The following is a 20,149-nucleotide window of genomic DNA, read 5'->3' on the forward strand; positions in this document are numbered from 1 at the left end:
TGGACCTGTGCTTCCAGACTCCAGGACAGACAGCTGGGAGCAAGGGGAGGGGGAGGGGGTGCTTAGCAGCCGCCTTCTTGGGGCCCTCTGAGTGGCAGGCAGGTGCCCGTGGGGCCACCCTACCTCAGCCAGGCCCCATCCCCCCTCACCCAGCTTCCCAAACACGGGGCTTCAGAGAGCGCAGGGGCAGAGGGCCTTACAGGGTGGGGCTCCTGGGTCGCAGAATAAACTCAACCATGTGGAGGGCCTTGGGGGTGGCTGCGACCCCCAGCCTGGCCCCAGGCCCGGCCCCACCCAGCCCAGGCTCAAGTCTGCTTGGCTTGCAGCATCTCGATGAGCAGGTTGTTGCGGGGCATCTCGTTGCCCAGGTGCTTGTGGTACAGATACTCCCTGGCCTGCACGCTCAGTGCGCGCACCTCCACCAAGCATAGCAGCAGCTGCTGGAACTTGTCCCCGCAGTGCGGGTAGTGACAGAGGGTGTAATCGAGCAAGGCGGCATTGGCCTTCTCCTGAGCGTCCTTCACCAGGCTGTGGTTATTCATGAACTTCACATCTGCAAAGGGAGGAGCTCTGTCACCACCAGCGGCCCATCACATCGGCCGCGGTCACCCGCAACACCAACACCAACATCCCCCAGAAGCACCAAAGACGGGGCGCTGCCACCGTCAAGGACATGGCCGGGCCTCCCGTCGCCACCGGAGCCACCATCACCGGGGCTGAGGAGCACGGCCACCGGCAGCAGTCACCGATATTGACGGCCCCGTGTCCCTCCCAAATGTGGCCACCGCCGCCACCATCCACCCAACTGTCAGCGGTGGTCACCAACGCCGACCTCTCTGCGTGCACCAAACACGCTTTTGTTTTGTTTGTTTGTTTGTTTTAAGTAGGTTCCACGCCCACGGCCGCCGCCACCATCACCCACCCAAGCACGATTACCTGTCACCATCGTTATTGCCACTGCCACTATCCCACTGGTCGCGAGGAACACCTCCATCACCTCCAAAACCACCCCAACCTCAGCAGCTATCTCCCTGGGCATGTGATTCAACTTCTCAATTTCCTGCAAAACGGTGACAGGAGTACCTACTTCACAAGATTGTCGGGAGAATTCAGGGACTTGGTCAGTGGAAAGTGCGTGGAGAACGGTGTCTGGCACATACGAAGGCCAGTATGTCACCATTATTACCCCTACTCTCAGCCCACCATGATCAACACCATCCCCAGCCCCAGGGTCAAAACCTTCCTGGGGACAGCTGGGTGGCTCAGTCAGTTAAGCATCCAACTCTTGATCTCCGCTCAGGTCTTGATCTCAGGGTCATGAGTTCAAGCCCCGCGTTGGGCTCCACGCTGGGCGTGGAACCTACTTAAAACAACAAGCAAACAAAACAAAAAACCATCCTGTTACCATCATCCCCACAGTGGTCACCATCAGCACCATGAGCGGCGAGCACGCTGTGATCGCAAAGGTCCCATCTCCCAGCTGCCAGGCTCACACACTGGTGGCCCTATTCTAGAGAGCGACAGGCACTCCTTTGGTCTACCCTGTGACCGATCAAGAGCCTCTAGTACCGCAAGGAGATTCCCTCGTGGGGCCATGGGGGACGAGGACGCTCACTAAGCAGCATCTAGGGAGGTGCTCCCCAGGGGGTCCTGCGAGGTAGACACACGCAGTGGAGCAGACATACCACAGAGCAAATGGACAGATCTTTAAAAGCACAGAGCTCAGTGGGAAAAAACAGAAAAGGAAGATCCAGAATGAGATCCACAAGGCAGAGTCGTCTACATAAATTAAAAATGCTTGTACAGAAGCATGCGCATTATGTAAGAACAGGGACAAACAGGGAATCCAAGTTAAACGTGAAGGCGTGGCTGCCTGTGGGAGGAACGAGGGCAGTCAGCTCTGCGTGGACCGGTGATCACCTGTGCCGGGGACAGAGGAGTGTGACCAGTGCTTCCTGCACGCCCAGTGGAGGTCCAGTGAAGACATGAAAAATAAAATGTCCTTGGAATGAGGCCGACTAGGGTTCAAATCCTAGGCCCACCAGTTAGGAGCTGCGGCTTTGTGCCCTGGCCCCTCCTGGCCTGAGAGGCCTTCTTCCTCTGTGAATGGCGCATGCTCACCTTGCAGGGCTAAGAGCTTGGGGGCCAGGGCCTGCACAGGTGTCTGGACCCCAGGGGCACCCAGAGAGGGTCAATTTGTCACTCAGGTCCTCATCACTGCTTGGCAGGTGTCTCTCAGCTCCTGGGCAGCACCCCCAGCTGGTGCCCTGCCTGGCAGCTGAGGTTCAGCAGGAATCTACAGAACCGGTCCCCCACCCCCAAATCCAGCCCAGCCTGGCCTGCGATATAGCATCCGGTGGTTCAGGGAGTGGTCATCCGTCCACTTCCCCTCTGTGGCTGCGGGGGAGTCTGGAGCCCAGCATGTGCAGCCCTTGGCCCTTCTAATCCCTCTTAACACCCACTGCGCCAGGAGGGCTTGATGCTCCTGGCAACCCTGATCCCCAGCCGCCCCCGGTGCGCCTGCTGAGGCCTGTGTTGTCCAAAGTTGGATTTAGGGAAACCTGAGCTGGGCCCAAGGCGTATGGCAGGATCTGGCCCCAGTCCTCCACCCCCACCCCTGGCCCCCTCACCTCCCTTCAGTAAGTGAGCCAGGGTCATTTTCTTCCTTGCCTCCCCCAGGATCACCATGAGCCCTTAAGGCACCTTTGTGCCAATTACGAAAAAGTTCCCCCTTGTACACAGAGACAGTATGGCAAGGGGCATACAAGCTGGAAGTCAGCCCCTATTCATCATCTGCCTAGGTGCCCTTGTGCAGTGAACAACCTGTTCAACTGTGCATTGCAGCCCTGCTCCTTAGCCTGGACTACTCCAGACACACTCAAAGGTCACAAGAAGCCCCCACCCTCTCCGAAGCTGGCCTCCTAGGCACAAGAGGTGACTACTGACCCCATCCCTGTCCCAACCTCTTTTCATCCTATAGGGTCCTGTCTACCTTCACCTCCCACCCCCACCTCTCCCCACTGCCCCCTGCCCTCTACCCCCAGCCCAGGCTGGGCAATTCTCCTGACATTGCCTTCTGGCAATGCACTGTAGGAGGCTGGGGGTCCAGAGAAGAGTAGGGACCAGCTCAAGGCCACACAGCAGTAAGGGGGCCCAGAGGAAACAGCTGGGGGTGGAGGAGGATGGGCTAGGATGCTGCAGTAGAGGCAGGAGTGGGAGGGGGCTGGGAGGACCAGAGCCTCGGCTTTACCAGGATTTACTGTTCTCCACCGCAGCGCCGTACCAGGGACAATGGGGTGGAGTGCAGGGGGTGGGTACGGAACAAGGACAGCGCTCAGGGACAGCCCCCACTCTTAGCAGTTCTCTGGATCTCTCAGCTCTCTGCAGACTGGAGACCCCCGCCGCCCCCATGCGGTGGGCTACAGGGCTGGGGGGAGGAAGCAGTCACCAGTTAAGCCCTGATGACTATATATAGGCGCACCCAGTTTCCCAGGCACCCGCCGGGCATCGTGCATAGCTCAGTTAATCCCCACAGACACCCAGGCAGGCGGGAAAGGGCATCCCCCAGGCGCAGGGACAGTGGGGTATGCCTGGGACACCCAGCAGGTGCCAGAGTCTGGATGCAAATCCAGGTCTCCTGGCTCCAAAGCCCGGTGGGTAAGCACAGGCGGGGTCAGGCTTGGACGTCAATTCCTGAGAGACAGGACATGAAAACTTTGTTTCGTCCAATCCAGGAGTCCTGTCCAAGGGCCCCCACCCCTGGGATCCTAGGTTTTGGAGGCCACTCTGGACTCCAGACTCCTCTTCCTCCTCACCCTGGAGGAGACCACTGTCAAGTCATGCCCCCTCTCCCACCTCCCTGCACACCCCCCCCTAAAGGGACTGTCGTGAAGCTTGTGGGATAACGGGTGCGACAGAGCATGAACACCATGCTTTTCTTCCGTTGGACACGGGAGCAGGGGACACACAGACCTGGAGGTGCCCCCTTAATATGTCGGGGGTTCAAATCCCAGCTCCACCACCAGCTGGGTGACCTTGGGCAAGGCCCTTCCCCTGAGCTGTTTCCCGTCATCTGCCAAATGGGGGCAGACGAATCTCCACCTCTCACAGGGTGCCCAAGAACCGGACCTGATCTGTGTTGCCGAGCTCTGGGCCCCGGGACGCCGCAGGTTGGAGATGGGCATGGGGGAGAAAAGCCCGGCGTGTCCCCCCAGCCTGCTCAGCTCCAGCAATCCTGGAGGTGGGAGGCGGGAGGGGGCTGGGAGATGGCACCCCCACCTCGGAGAGCAGCCTGCTAGCGCTGCAGAGCTGGGGGCCCCCAGGTTCTCAGAAAAGCCCCCTTTTCACGGTTTAATTGAATATTTGAATAATCCTTTCATTCCAGCGAGGCATAAAGAATGTTGTCCCAATAGCGGTGACTCAGGCAGGCGCCCCCGCGCACAATGGCCCCTCGAGTGGGGCTGCTATTCAGGCCGCCTTTTGTTGGCGTGGAGCAGTGGGTAAATTGCAAACGCTTAAGGGAATGCTGCAGCGGCCGCCTCAATGGGAGTCAGGAAATCGAATGTTAGGTCAATCCATTAAGCTTCGATTAAGTCCTCTCCGGAACAATGCCAGCCGGGCCCATCTTCATAAACACCGCGATTGCCAGGAGAGAGGCACTAATTTTAATTAAACCTCCTTACCTGCCTCCACGCCTGCAGGGAGACGGCTATTTAGACACCAAATGGCACCCTTCTGCGGAGGCAGGCGGGCAGGAGGCGCTGACGGGGCTGCAGGCGATGGGGTGGGGGGAGGGGGGGACAGTCGTCACAGGGCATGAGGCTGCCCAGCCCAAGGAGGTGATGCCCAGCGTGCCAGCTGGAGGTCCAAGGGCAAGTGGCCGTCCCTCTCTGGGCTCCAGGTCCCTTGGGGACCTATTCTTGGGGCCTGGCGGCGGGGAACATGGGAGAGCCCTATCGCCCTTCCAGACTCTGGGCAGATCTTCCCCCTCATCTTGCCCAAACTTGCCCACTTCACTCCAGCCCCGGGGGCTAGCCTCTTGCAGGGCTCTGGGCTGCCACCTGCCATCCTTCTCCCATGCTGCAGCTAGAAGGACCTTGCTAAAATGCAAATGCGATCATGTTACTCCAGCTGAAAAGCCTTCCCAAGGGAAGGGTCAAGGTCCTTGGCCTGGCATTCGAGGCCTTCCTCAGCTCAGCCCCTCCCTGACCCACAACCACAGCAGACTTCCAGGATTCCCCATCCCTTTGCACAGCCCTTTGCTGCCGCTTGCTTTGTTTCACCTAGAACACTCCTACTCATACTGCAAGGCCCAGCTCAGAGGCCCCTCCTCCAAGAAGCCTTCCTTGATATCTTAGGTGTGGGTGGTTTCTTCTCTTCGGTCCAACCCTGATCACACTGGCCTGCTCAGGCTCCTCCTGGAACCTGGAACCTGTCACCCAACAGCCCCTGTACCTCACCTGGCCTCCTGTCTTACTGTTCTCCCAGGAGCTCAGGCAGGCCCCGGCATAGGGGCCTCCTCCTCCTCCTCCCCTCCCAGACTCGGCCTCACTAGAGTTAGTTTCTAACCTGCTGGGCTGGGCGTCCCCCCACCCAACTCGGCCAGACCCGCCTCCTTGCGATAAGGCACTGTGCCAGACACAGAAGCCATTAAGACAGCGACTGACTTGATCATTCATTCACTTCATTCGTTCATTTGCTCATTTGCTCACTGGTGGTAATGATGGAGAGAAACAATACCGATGCACGTTCCAAGGGGCCAGACCGTGCACTGAGCACTTTGGGGGAATTCCCTCGTGAAATCCTCATAGCGAATTAAAGATTATTATGATGGTCATCTTACAAATGGGAAAATAGAGGCTCAGAGAGGGGAGTGACTTGCTCAAGGGCACACAGCCAGAGAGAGAGTCCGGATTTAGAATGCAGGCGGTCCGTCCCTAGGCGCCATTCCTAACCACTGTCCCTCCCTGCCTCACACGTGTGAACACACACGCATATATATGCACGCTCTCTCTCTCCTGCATCCGGCCCCTCCAGCCTATGCCAGACAAACACGGGAGAGAGTCCCTGTCTCTCAGGCCCCAGCTACCCACTCTGGCAAACAGGAGGAAGACTAGCAAGAAGGAGGGGCCGGCACTGAGGCTTCGGAGCATGGCCACTCACCCGGAGCGGCGGAAGAGGGCTGGGCTCGGCTCTGCTATCCTTACACCCCGTACAAGGAGAAGTCCTGGATTTATCGCCTGCTGGAGGCCAGAGCTGTACTGGGCCTGGCAGTCCCCAGCGCCCAGGGCTTTGTTGGAAGAGGGGCAGGGGCTACGGGGGTGTGCCTCGGGCCCTGGGGGGGTCTAGAAAGCCAAAACATGGCATCTGCTCTACGGGGAGGCCTGGCCAAGAAGGCTGGTGGCTGGCAGCCCACCCTCCACCCACCCCTCCTCTGGGCCTCCCTGGAGACCTCTAGATGGGGGTCATGTCAAGAAACCACCCTGACCATCACAGGCCCCACACTCCAATTCTATGTGCGCTCCAAATCCTTCATGTCTCCAAATCTCGCATCACTCCCCAATTACATACAGATTGTTTCTACAGCGTGACATGTAAAAAGCCTGTGAAAGTTCAGTCTGCACATGTGTGAAAACAAAGGCACAAATGCAAAGGCACAACCATGCACATAATTCCTGGAGTCTCCACACCCCCAAACCACACACCAGCATGGCTCTGGCCTGAGCCAGTTCCCAGAGCCTGACAGCTCACAGACACAAGGTTGGGAGGCGGGTACCACTGGAGGGAAGAAGGAGGGAGCTTCCCCCAGCTGAAGCCAGCCCGGCCTGGGCCCCTGAGGCCCCTCCATGGGCTCCAGGCCACATCTCCTAACTGGCTGCCCAAGATTCTGCCTCCACGACACACCAGGGTTGTCCCCTACCAAGCCTCGTAGCCTTGCATAGAAGCCCTCCAGCTACCAGCCTGCTGTGCGGGAGTCAGGAGACTGGCCCAGGCACCCTGTCACATGGCCATAGCCTGAGGCCTGGGCTTCCCATGGTCAACTCTTCATTAATTACCCCCCATCCCACCCAGCTCTCCCCACTCTCAGGCAGGTGGCGCTCCCTTGCCAGACTGGGGCTACGAGGTCATCTACCACAAAGATGACATCTGAATCCTGCTCCCTCTCCAAGTGATGAGGCATTCATGCCCTTCTGTTCTGACCTGCCATCCCATCTACACCTCTGCTAAAAGATTTATCCTTCCAGCAAACTCCTACTCATCTTCCAAGGCCCTGCTCAGATGTCCCTCTTTCAGGAAGCCTTCTAGGCAAAGCTCTTGTTCCCCACTCCGGGTCCCCCATCTCTGTCCCCGCCCTGGCAGCACTAGGTGGAGGCCTATACCAGCCTGGGAGCCACCTGGCAGCAAGGACACGTTCATGTTCACAGCATTGCTGGACCCGGGGAAGGCACAGATGGCTCGCTAGGTGAGGGAGGACAGGAGGCCAGCCTGAGGAGAGCCCCGAGGAGGGTGGAGGCTGGAGCGGGACGGGCTGGGTGCGTCAGGAGGGCAATGAGAGGGAGACCCCTGACTCGGGGAGTGGGACTGGTGGACTGGGCTCACCCTCTGCCACCTCCCTGCTTTACCTTCCTCCTTCGCCCTGCTCACAGTCTTCCAGGCTATACATTTTACTAATCATTTCACTCATTTCTATAGCTTACTAATCATATTACGCTTATTGTCTCTCCCTGGAGAGAAGGATGGCTCCATGACAATACGGACTGGGGATCTTTTTTGTTCACCCTGTGTCCGCAGTGCCTTGCAGAGTGCAGATGCTGAGCAGATGTTTGTAGAATGAGTACATGAGTGAATGAATGAGTGGGGAGCCCAGAGTCAGAATTTGGGCCCCCCTAGAGCAGGGAACCGGGAAAACAGGGACCCCAGGATGGGAGCCAGGGAACAGAAGCTCCCGAAATCACACAGGCGTTTTTCCGGAGGTGACCTGGGCACTTTTCTGGGGCTTCCAGCTGGGAATTTACCGAATTCTCGGGAGTCCTTCGTCCCACAGAGGGCAAATCTTAGACACTGTCTTGGTCCTCTGTACCTCCCAATAGAGAAACTGAGGCCCAGAGCGGAACTACCCGCCATTTTAAGAGCCAGGCCTGTCCCCTCCTACCCTTCCTCACCGCAGGCCCAGTCCCTGCCCAGCGGAACCCCCCCGGGGCAGAGCCTCACCGCGCCGGGCCCACCACCTCCGTCGCCCCCGCTCGCCGCCCCAGGCCGGGCCGGGCGCACTCACCGAGGCTGAAGAGGATGAGGAATTTGAGGCAGACGAACTCCTGGCGGTCCAGCTGCAGCGCCAGCAGCTGCAGCACCAGCTCCTGCGCCCGCAGGACCAGGCTGTGCAGCAGGGAGCCCGCCTGGGCGGCCACCGTGGTCAGCTCCACCTGCGCGGGCGGGCGTCAGCGTCAGCGTCAGCGGCGCGGGGCAGAGGGCGCCGGGGCGGGGGCTCTGATTAGGGACCGGGGGCGGGAGGAGCTGGGGAGGGGGGGATGGGGGGGCAGCATCTCCGAGCGCCACAGCGAGGGCCCCGCCTTCCCAGGGTTCCTCGCGCTGCGGCCGCCGAGCGGGCCCCGGGGCAGCTGGGTGCAGAGGGAGAGCTGAAGGGTCCTTGTCACGCAAACGGCTGCTGCAAACGCCTAGTCGTGCTGGGTGTGGGGCAGGGTCGGAGCTGGTCTGCCCGCATCCACGTGCACACGGCCACGGGACTGCCCAGGGCCCCACGCGTCCACACGTGGACACCCAGGCTGGGGATGTGACCACACCCCAGCTCCCAGTCTCACACACCCACGGACACACTCACAGGGCGGTCCACCCATTTCATGAAGTGAACACACACGCACACACATACACAGGCCCGTGTATGGTCACCTCACAAGGTAACGCGACAGACACGCACCCATGTATGAGTTCCCACACGTGGTGACAGGCAGATCTCAACAACCACATGCTTAAGTGTGGCGAGATATGGCCTCAGAGACTTCGGCCGCATGTTGACATAGGCCAACACGAACACGCTCATACCTCAGACTCTCCTATCTGCATTCACAGGTGGCCTCCAAGTCACACCCTTGGGACCAGCACTCCCGGGCCCTGGATGCCCTGAGACACCCAGGGTGAGAACGGAGCACGAGGCCCAAGGGCCTGGGTTGGAGATAGGGGATGCGGAGCAGGGCCTCAGCCTCCAACCCCCACCCCAGAGCACCTGTCAACCACTCTTCCTCCTGTCTCCCCCTCAGGACCGATGCTCCCGCCACCAGCCTAGACCCTGGCATCAGCCTCTCTTCTCGCTCTCCCTCCTTCCCTCCATTTCTCCCACACCTCCTCCCTCAGTTGGGGGTCCTCCTCCTTCAACTGCCCCCTCCCAGGTCCCCAGCATTCCACAATGGCCTCGACTTCCTCACCCCCCACCCCACCCCCTCTGTGTGTTTCCTCAAATACAACCTGGATGAGCCCTTCCTCACTTAAAACTCTCCCGCGGCTCCCTGCTTGATTTCAGGAGTTCCCAGCTCCTATCCTAGGGCTTCTAATTCCCTGCTCTGGGGCGGGGCGGGGGCCCAAATTCCTTCGCCCATTTCTTCATCCACTCAGGATTTAGGGTCTGTCCCCAGCCTTACTTCTCACCTCACAGGGCTCCTGGCCCCCCAAACCCACACACCAGCAGCCTCTGGTAACTCAGCAGTTCTAAACATCCTCCTGTGCGCCTTCATCCATGCTGTCCCCTCTGCTGTGATGGGGGTAGGACTGCCCCCCCACCACCTTTTATGACCTGACTGACCCCTATTTGTTCTTTCAAGACCCAGGGCCACCACCACCTCCTCCAAGAGCCTCCCTGACTCTCTCCACATCCCTGAGCTGCTTCCTAGGGGCTGGCACCTGTCAAGGCCAGGGCCAGGGCTGGTCAGAGGGAGGTCGGGCATGAACTTGGGAAAAGGGCTGACACCGGGGTGCCCAGGACCAGCCCTGGAGAGGCCTAGGACCTCTTCTGGGCTCAGAATTTTGGAAGCACCCTTTAGGGCATGGCACGGGGCACAGTAGGGTCTGGTCACCTCCTGCCCGGTGACCAGCAGGATGCTGCCCTCCTTGCCGTGTTGGATCTGGCGGTAGACGTGGTCAAATACTAGCAGCTCACTCCAGCAGTTCTGTAGTAGTGTCATCTGGTCGGCCACCTGGAAGGAAGAGGCATGTGTGGGGCTAGGGTCCAGGCAGGTGCAGCCAGGGACCTTCCTCTCACCCCTCCCCCTCCCAGCTCACGATTCCGAGGCTCGCTTGGATATGTGACCTGGGCAAGCTGCTTCCCCTCTTCGTGCCCTTTGTGCCTATCTGCAGGGATTGAGGGGAAAAAAAAAAAAAAAGGTCCAGTGGAGGTGCTCAGAACTCAGACAGGCCTGGCTTTAGGCCCCGGCTCTGTTCCTACAAGGTGTATGACCTTAAGCAAGTTCTATAGCCCTCTGAGCCTCGATTCTCTCATCTGTGAAGTGGGCAAAGTGGGGCACCCAGTGCAAGGACAGGGACTGCCCCTGTGGGGGGGTGTCCTTCCGCCCCGGAGGGTCACAACATTCTAGTATAGCTAGAGTGGACGCTCGTGACCATGGCGAGTGGGACTCGGGACCGTGGGATGCCAGAGCCAGAAGGGCCCTCAGAGATCTTCTGGCCAAAACCTCTATTGTTTAGATGAAAATCTGCTGCCCAGAGAAGGCGAGGGACTCTCCTGGGATCACAAAGAGGTAGAGCCAGGCCAGAGCCTCGGTTGGCCTTCTCAGTCCACAACCCTCTACAGTGTCCTGGGTGTTCGGAACTGCCCGGGGCACTGCAGGTCAGCCTAGGGAGACACGATACGGACACCAGTCCCTCCCAGCACCTGCGGCTCATTCGCCGGCCGCCATCTGCCCAGCAGGTACTTCCTGGGCCTGCCCCGTGATGAGTGCAAACTATGACAGCTACTAGGCGCTGTGCTGCAGTTCCATGACCCCAGGAGGCTGGGACAGTTGCTATCCCCAGTCTATGATGAGAAGACACCCCCAGCAGTCAAGTAACTTGCCCAAGGTCACACTGCTCCATCTGGTTCCAGATCCGTGCTCTAAACTGCCAGGGATGGAAGAGGACCCAGCGCGGTCACCCAGGCATGCTCGTTACCTCCCCCATGAAGCTCTCCCCAATCCCTCCTCCTTCCACGGCGCCCTCACCATCCTCTGGCTGTGGCACCTGCCACATCTGATGACGCCAATTCATGCCTCTGCCTCCCCCAGTACCTGTGGGGTCTGGGAAAGCAGGGCTGGTGTCCAGCCCATCGCTGGGCTCCCGGAGGAGGGGTCGGTGAGCAACTGATGAACAGATATGTGCTCCCAAGACAGGCACAGGGAGCACAGAGGAGCACAGAGGAACTACCCCCAACCCAGGGGCCAGAGAGATCCAGGCAGCCCCTGGCCTGAGGGAAACTGGCAACGCCCAATGACTAGCTCTCTCTTCTTGGGGGTAGGAGCCCCCTCCTCCTCTTGCTTCCCCCCTCCCCTGGGGGCAGCCTGGGACCTGTCTCCCCCCTCCTCTTCTCGCTTCTCCCCTCCCCTGGGGGCAGCCTGGGGCCCATCCTCATGCCCACGGAGGGCAGGGCGAGAACAAGTGTACCGAGAGCCAGTGAGCAGCCAAACACACAGTCAGGCTTCCTTCAGGCCTCACCTGCCCACTCTTTCCCCGGCCCATGGTGGCTGAGAACAAGAGGGAGGGCCTGTCTCTGTCCTGCTCTGAGTCCCCAGCCCCCCATCTTCCCTTGCTCACCTCATGCCTTTCTCTCCTGGTAGAAGGTGCTTCCTAGAGCCCAGCTCCTGTCAGAGCAAGAAGCTCAGCTGGGGCCCTAGGCTCAGCCACAGCTAGCCCTGGATTGGAGGGGCCAGGAGAGATTAAGGCTCGGGCAAGGCTGAATCACAGAGACATCTCTCCTATCTCTCCTCAGGAAGTGGCCAATCCCTGAAGAACCAGGGGCAGGAGGCCTCCCCTCCAGTTTCCGAGGAGGGAGGCAAGGCTCTGTGAGCACCTGCGACCGGGCCCACTCGCAGCACACCCGCCCCGGCCTCCTCACCCTCTCCTATCAACATTCTGCCCATGTTACAGATAAGGAGACAGAGGCTTGCCTAAGGTAACCAGAGGCCCCTGATAGGGCCAGGCTGCTGGAGGTCCCCAGGAAGTCCCAAGGCCCGAGTAGAAGGTGCCTACCAAGAGTCGATGGCCTACCCTGCGCGACCCAGATGGAGGCAGGGCGGGAGGGAGGATGTGCGGGGCTGGGCTCTGTCCACCCCCCATCGGGGCCCTTGGGCCTGGCTTGAAGGAACAGGGGGGTGGGGAGGTGGAAGAGTGAGAGAGATAAGGGGGAGAATTAGGAGATAAGCAGGCTGAGCTTCGGGCAGAAAGCAAGAGGGGTCACAGTGACCCGGCTGGCCAAGCCCTGGGTGCAGCAGACTCTGTACCCAGACCTCAGACCCCAGGAGTGGGGGCAGCCCTGCCCACGGGGCTGATAGGGGCGGCAGGGTAGAGAGATGCAATATTGGCTAAGCCCTGGTGCCCTGTGCCCTCTGTTTGAGTCCCCACTCAGCCAAATATCCTCCTCCGCCCTGATTTTCTGTTCTGAGAAACTGGAAAAATAAATCCTCCCTCTTTTGGTTAGAGAAGACATATGAGCACAGGGGTGTCCGTTGTGAAAGGCTCTGTGGGCCCATGGTGGACTCTCCTGCAGATGCTGCCCCAGCTGAGGTTCCCATCTACCCCCAGCCAAACAGACTCTTCACTTGCTCTTCCTCTAGATGGACAGATGGACACATAAAGACACCAAACTCCAAAACACTGCCCACACAGATGAGAGCGCGTGCACACACACACACACACACACCCCTCTTTTTATTTCAAAGAAAACCAGAAGGCCCTAGCTGCCAGCCCTCTCCACAGGAAAGCAGGTGGCTAAGAGGCTCACTTAACCAAAGAGGGTGGTTTTCACCTTCCTTAGCTTTCTCCTGAAGCAAAGGCTCCTCCTCTGCCCTCGGACCTCCCTGGCACCCGGGGAACAAGGACATGTGCCATCCTGGCCCTGGGGTCCCTTGCCGGCCTGGCCTGTCTGCCCAGCCACCAGCCGCACCCCCCTCCTGCCGGTCTGCCATCAATCTTCCCGGAGCCTTGACACTTTGCAGCCTGCCCTGGAGAAGGGGTATTTATGGGTGCTGGGCTGACCTCCCTCCCAGCAGGACCCCCCTCCGGAGCCCCCTGGGGTCTGATCCGTCTGGCAGCCGAAGGCCAGCGGGCTCTGTAATTCTCCGGGAGCTGACATGCCACGGGCCGGCCACGGCGCTCTCCCGGCCGAGTGGTCGGCAGGCCATCATTTGTCAGCCCGGGACTGACAGAGTTACTGCTGTTTAAATGAAACCATATATCTGAGCAGTTCAATCTGTTGCCAGTCGGGGGCCTCCGAGCTGGATGTTGAGGGTGAAGTGATGTCAAGATGGGTCATTAGGCACTCTTGGCCCTCACCTCCCCCTCCCTGATTCCTATCTGGCGTCCTCCCGGCCTGTCCTTCCTGGGAACTGTCCAGGGAGGCTGACTGCCTGGGCCGACACACTGCCCTCCACCGAGCAGAGCCGGAGCGGGGACAGGGGTCTCTGCCACCACGCTGCTCCACAGTTGCTTTCTAAGCCCAGGGCAAGGTGGCCGCGCAGCTTCTCCCAGAGCCCTGGTGCCCAGAGGAGCATGCGGATGGCCTATGCATTCTTAGCCCTCCCGGCCTGGCCCGAGTACCTCCTGCAAGTAGAGATTACAGGGGACAGCAGCGGAGGGGACAGGAAGGAAAGGAGCTACCCTGCAGCCTACCAAGCGCTCCCGTGTGCTGCGTCCTGTGCGGGACTCCCGGCCCCTCCAGGCTCACTAAGCCCTCGCTACAGGTGCGGGCATGCATTGTGGGCTGATGTCATGTCAACCCCCTGCATTTTATAGACGAGGAAACCACGGCCCAGAGGAGCAGTCCCTTGCCCACAGTCACTCCCGTGGTAGGTGGCAGAGCTGATGGAGCTGGAACTTGAACACAGGCTTCTCCGACCCTGGCCTTTGTTATTAACTTCTCTGTCACTGTCAACTCCAACACACCGCGATTGGGTGAGATGAAAAACAGAGACAGAGGGACATCTAAGCCGGTAGAGAGAATGGAGGAGGAGAACCCCAAGAGGGCATCCGGGCTCACAGCATCTCTGGCAGCTCAGCAAAGACCCCAGGCTGGCCCTCGGCGGTGAGATGTCATCAGCATCACAGGGGGCTGAGTGGCCTCTAGGGAAAGTTCAGGCTCTGTGGTAGGAGCCTTCCCTGCCCCAGGACGGGGTGGCCCCCCACCAGCCCTGGCTCCTGGTCCAAGCTCTGCTTCTGACCCTGCCAACCTCTCTGGACACAGAGGACCACCTGAAACTCCCTGACACATGACACCTTTTCATATTTCTAGGCCTTTCCCTATGCTGTCCCCCCTTCCTGGAATGTCCTTAACCTTCTCAGACTGCTTTCTGGAAAGGCAGAGATCAAAGAAACCCCTGATTTCCTTAGATAGAGCCATTTGCACTGCTGCTGGGCCCCACTGGCCCCCTTCCATCGCTCCCAGAGCCCTGGGCGGCCCGCATTGGCCTCATCTGTGTGCCTGTCTGTCTCCTCCAATAGCCTGGCTGCCTCCTGGGTCCAATTCATTCCAAGGTCCCCACTGCCCAGCCCAAGTGCCCCACTCTCAGAGCTAGAGAGCTCCCCACTCTGTCTCCCAAAATGTATTCTGCCTGGAGGTGGGGTGGGGGTTGGTGAATGGTCCCAGAAGGGAGAACAGAGTCACTCAGCACCATTCCCGTTTTTCTGCTTCCCCACCTCTGGCTTTGCAAACAGACACCAGCCAGGGCTTGCCGGACCAGTAGGAAAGAAGTTCCACATGGGTGATGAGGAGGCCCTCTAAGGGCTGGGCTGGTACTTATCTGCAAGGCTCCTTTACAGAGGATGGTGACCATGGTTCATATTCCTGGGCTCGATTCAGAGATTCTGGGAAGGGGAAGCAGGAAGGTTTGGACCACAGAGAAGCCAGAAGCAGGAAAAAACACTCAGCAAAGCTGGGACAAAAGCACTTCCCATCCTGCGTGAAAAACCCCAAGAGACTAGGAAGGCGGCCAGAGGAAGTGCCCTGCCCCTGGATCCAGGGTTCTGGAAAGCCAGGAATGCTCTGCTCCTCCTCCCCTCCACACTGGGGGCTCATGGGAAGTCTGGAGGGGAAGCTGGCAACCAACCCAAGGGTCCTGGGATCCTCATCCCCAACCAGGGCCTCCAGCCAGGAGTGAAAGGCAGATGGGATTGTTCAAGGCCCTGCCTCTCGTCCCATCCATGAGGTTGGCCTAGAGAGGGGGCATGGGTGAGAAGTCCCACCCTGCGGCAGATACAGGGCACATCCCCAGACCCTCCATCGTCGAAGCAGGAATCATCATCACCAACTCTTGACTCCCAGCGTAACCCAGGGCCCAGCCCCACAATGCCTCAAGGGCTCGCAGTGCCCACCTTCTGTCTTACCCTGCCCGTGCCCAGCCCAGGCAGGCAGTGCCCCCGGCCCATCCGGCCATATGCCCCTGGAGGAAGCCCAGGCGTCAGTGCTGACAATGCTGCTCAAGGCTGCAGTGGCTCCAGCAGGGAGGGCAGCGGGCCCTGCTGTTTACATCCAGCCCCGGAACAGCCAGGGAGGCCAGCCGGGGAAAGCCAAACAGCGACCAGCCTGGACTAAAGACGGGTCTGTGCCCAGGCCAATGAGGAGGGCTGGGCCATGCCTGGGCTCAAGGGGCCTCAGAGGTTGGCAGAGCACCCCGTTCACAGGGAGCCAGGGCACCAGAGGGGCAGATCCCAGGCCTTGGGCCCTTCAAACCGCCAGGCAGGAGGGCTGGGAAGTTCTTCCCTATCTGGCCTCAGTTTCCCCTGTGGCTTTCTTGCTTACTTTAGCTGCAGGTACTTCAATCCAGGGGAAGGGAAGCCTTGCAAAAAAGGAAGACTGGCTCCTCTGGGAAGATCAGTGACAGGCCCCACAATCCCCCACACCTAATCCCCGCTGCACACACAGACACATGGACACACACACACACGAGACCAACCATCATGCCCAAGAGATGCAGGGACAGCAGGACCTTTCACCTTAGCTGGGAAGGAGGACGTCCACAAACATTCCAAACACTGAGACACTAAGACCTCCACCTATGACATTTGAGGCTGGCAGGGATTGGTGGCCTCTCCAAATGGGAGGACAGGATCAGTTGTGTCCTCTTCTCAACACCCGGCTGGGGCAGCCAGAGACAGCCTCCAAAAGACTCAGCTAGTCCTTTGGGGGAGCTCAGGGTCTCAGAGGAAGAGAGATAAATGCCTACGGAGACCCTGACCAGATGAGAAAGGAGTAGAGACCTAGAGGGCTGGAGAAACAGAGATGCAGAGAGAGAGCACACCAGGGAGAGAGGGACAAGAGAAAGAGACAGAGGCGGAGATAAAGAAGCACAGTCTGTGACAAATAGAGACTCAAGAAACAGAGAAGAAAAGAGAGCAGGAGGGGTGAGGGAGAGGGAGCGAGGGGCAAGGAAGGCTGTGATGGACCAGAAACACTCCTCAGTGTCCCCAGCAAGGCCTCCCTGTGCCCCAATACTGCCTGCAGCCAGTGGGCAGGACAGCTCCATCCAAGGGGTAACTGGGACTGAGGCTTGGGAGCCAAGAGGACACCCCAGACCCAGCGGCCAGCCAGGCGGGAGGAGGGACTCACCTCCAGCTCCTTGAAGACCATGCACCTGCGTGCCCAGTCCACGATGGAGATGAAGGTCTGGTCAGCCATCCTGCACAGGAGGCTGAAGGGCGCAGGCTGGTCAGGGCGGCCTTTGGCTGGTTCCTGCAGGCAGCCCACAATGCGTGCCCGCACCTGGTCCTCATCTGGCTCCAGCTGCAGCAGCTGCAGGATGAGCTCGGGCACACCAGGCCCTCCGGAGAAGGGCTCTGGGTAGCCATAGGGTGGCCCAGGCTGCGGGGGACTGGCATAGGGCTCTGGGTACTCAGACTTGATGGCACGGCCAGAGAAGGTGGGATAGAGGTAGCCGGCCAGTGGCCCGTGGGTGCTGGGCATGGCCATGGGCAGTGCTGGAGCCCCAAAGTCGCCCAGTGGCCCAGCAGGTGGACCAGAGGCCAGGCCCTTGGGCTCAGGCGCGTGCAGGCCAGGGGACAGCATGTAGTCCGGAGGCGGAGGGGGTGGGGGAGGCACCCCCACTGGGGGGCCTGTCTCCAGCTTAAAGCCATTGGCTCGAATCTGTGCCTTCTTCTGCTGCTTCAGGGCACGGTCTCGTTTGTACATGGGCCCAAACTTGTTCCGGCCACCCCGCATTCGGTCAGCACGCACAGCTGCGGGCAGAAGCAGAGGGTCAGTCCCAGCCCCCCCAAGCCACCTGCCATAAAGCCACACTCACAGATCTTTCCCAAACTGTGTCACTTCCCCCACTCAGTACCTTTTTATGGCTCCCACTGCCCACAGATGAAGTCAGTCTCCTTAGCCTGGCATTCAAGGCCCTGTTTACCTCCTAGATCACCCTTTACAAGAGCCCATGTTCTTTTCACGCCACCTTATCTCCCTGCTCCTCCGCTTGGCACATCTCCTTCTTCCTCCACCCCGCCTTTGATATTCTTTCTGCCTCAAACCCTTTCCTTTTCTCATGCCTGCCAAACACCCAGCCCTAGGGTCACCACCTCCAGAAGTGTTCCTGGATTCATCTAGGCAGAATCCACTGTCCTTGCCCCAGATGTCCTGCTTCTTGTCCACTCTCATCCTGCTGAGTGGTATCATGCCATGTGACCCAGGCTGAGAGTTTCTGGGGACTCAGCAACGGGTTCAGGTGCCTAGTACAAGGCCGAGCAGGGAGATGGTGGCAGGAAGCAGGCCCTCGTCACAGCCTTGCTCACAGCATCCAGCCCAGTCCCCGGTGTCCAGATGCTTCTTGACTCACTGCCCGACTCTGTCGAACCCCTACTGCAAAATGACTCGGGCTTTCCCCAGTGCCTTCAAATATGAAGCGGAGTTTAGGGCTGGCCCGGGTTCCGAGCTGGGAGAAGGGACCTCCCTGGCGGACCAGATGTCCCTCCGCCTGGCCAAGAATGTGTCACCAGCCAGACCCAACAGGTGCATCTCTGCAGCTGCAGTGTGGCCCCAGCCCCTGCTCAGACAGGACCCCACCCTGAGCTCTAGGAGAAGGGAGAGAGCAGGAGGGAGAGGGTGGTGCCCAGGAGGGGAGGCGTCCTGGAGGTCTGTTCAGCCGGTCTTCCTGCTGCAGGCGTGGAGAGCCCAGCTCTGCTCCCTCCGCTCCATCACTTGTGACAACTAGCTCCCCTGGCCCGGAAGGACCTGGAGCCGGGGAGCTGGGGACATTCCCCTCTCATCTAGGAGTCCTTCCTCTAGGTGGCAGGACTTGGGGTCAGCGGCTCCCAGAGCCACTAGGGGCCTTCTGCACTGTTTAAAACTTTAGCCAACAGCTGCGTGCTCGGCGCACAGCCTGGCTGGGGCCAGCAGGGTGGAAGCCTACGACTGTCCACCCTCAGAAAGTTTGAGGTTTTCCTCCCCTCCGGGCTGAGAGGTGGGAGGATGGGGGTGGGAAGGCGGGGATGGGCCTGGGTCCTCTGGGACCAATTGTCCCCCCTTCCCTCGCCCTCTCAGGGCCCTCCCAAGAACATGGTGGAAGGACTTTCACCCACCAAGCGAACGACCTGAGCGAACTTTTGGATGGCCAAACAGATGGGTGGGCTGGATGAATGACGGCTGTGAGGATGGACAGATAATAACATAAACAATGATAATAATGGCAGTTCTTATGTGCTAGGGTTTCACACAATTCCCTCACACTGACTCAAGGAGGAAGACACTATTGTTAGGTCCACTTTTCAGATGGGGACTCCGCAGCTCAGGAGGTTAAGGAAATGGCCCAGGGTCCATCAGCCTGTGCCCGGTGGCACTGCGACTTGAACTCTGTCTCCTAAAGGTATTAAACGCCCTGGCCCCTGCGGATGTTGGGCGTCAGCGGGGGTGTTGTAGGTCTCCTTGCAGAGGGAGGAGGTCTGCCCGGTGCGGCACACCCTCTCGGAGGCTGGAGAGAGGGTCATCTCCCTGGTGTTCACTTTCGGATACCTCTCGACCCAAGCCCGCTGAGCCTGCCCGCATCCCCTCACCGGGCGGAGCCACTCCTCACCCCTCACCCCGCAGAGATCCGGCCCTCCCGTCAGGTGAGGGGCCAACAGGCGGCTCCAGAAACTTGAGGAAGGCCACGGGAGCCCTCCTCTCACCCCTTCCACCCCCCCCCCCGGCACCCCCCGAGCCCCGCTGTCAGGGGTCAGCGGTGGGAGGCCGCCGCGCCTCGCGCCCACCTTCCAGGCGCATCCCCACGGTCAGGCACTTCTGGAAGCGGCAGAAGGGACAGCGCTTGCGCTGCGTCTTGTCGATCTTGCAGCTCTGGCTCTCGGTGCACGTGTAGTGCTTGTTGTTCTGCACCGTGCGCTTGAAGAAGCCCTAGGGGAGAGCGGAGTCAGCGCGGGAGGCGGCCAGGCCCCGCGTCCCTGTCCCCGGGCCCGACAGGGCTTGTCCCCGCGTCGCGGCCGCTCGCCCGCCCTCCGAGAGCCTAGCCCGGCCGGCCCGCCGCCCGCCGCCCGCTCACCTTGCAGCTCTCGCATGTGAGCAGCCCGTAGTGGTAGCCGGACACCTTGTCCCCGCACACGGGGCACAGCTCATCCAGGTCCTCGTCGTACGAATAGTCCATGCCCGCGGCGTCCGCCTGCGGACGGAGGAGAGGGTCACGGCGGGCGGGACGCGACCGGCAGCGCGGCAGACCCGGGGCCCGCGGGGTCGGCGCCCCCACGGCGCTGCCCGCCCCCCGTTACCGCGCCCTGGGCGAGGCCGCCCGTTGCAGGTCACCCATTCGAGCGCCCTGAGCAGCCCGCACTGGGATGCGGCCCGAGCGGCCCGCGCCTCGGCCTTTACCGCCCCTGTCCCGTCGCTCCTGCTCCGCGCGCCCCCCGCCCCCTCTCCCGGGGGCTCCGCGGGCGAGGTCTGCGTCGCGCCCGACCTGGG

At 60.2% G+C, this 20,149-nt stretch overlaps 1 protein-coding gene across 1 annotated transcript; it reads right to left on the reverse strand.

The window, feature by feature from the left end:
* Positions 1 to 305: 305 nt before the first annotated feature.
* NR5A1 (nuclear receptor subfamily 5 group A member 1) lies at positions 306 to 19,838 on the reverse strand. The gene is made up of 6 exons (XM_021691264.1): positions 19,737 to 19,838; positions 19,450 to 19,591; positions 16,817 to 17,442; positions 10,086 to 10,205; positions 8,276 to 8,423; positions 306 to 553 (listed from the first exon to the last, which is right to left on the reverse strand). The coding sequence occupies exons 1-6, from the start codon at positions 19,836 to 19,838 to the stop codon at positions 306 to 308; spliced, it is 1,386 nt and encodes a 461-aa protein (XP_021546939.1).
* Between the last annotated feature and the right edge of the window lie 311 nt (positions 19,839 to 20,149).

The sequence above is a fragment of the Neomonachus schauinslandi genome, chromosome 13, assembly GCF_002201575.2.
Source record: "Neomonachus schauinslandi chromosome 13, ASM220157v2, whole genome shotgun sequence".
In the NCBI taxonomy this organism is placed as follows: Eukaryota; Metazoa; Chordata; class Mammalia; order Carnivora; family Phocidae; genus Neomonachus; species Neomonachus schauinslandi.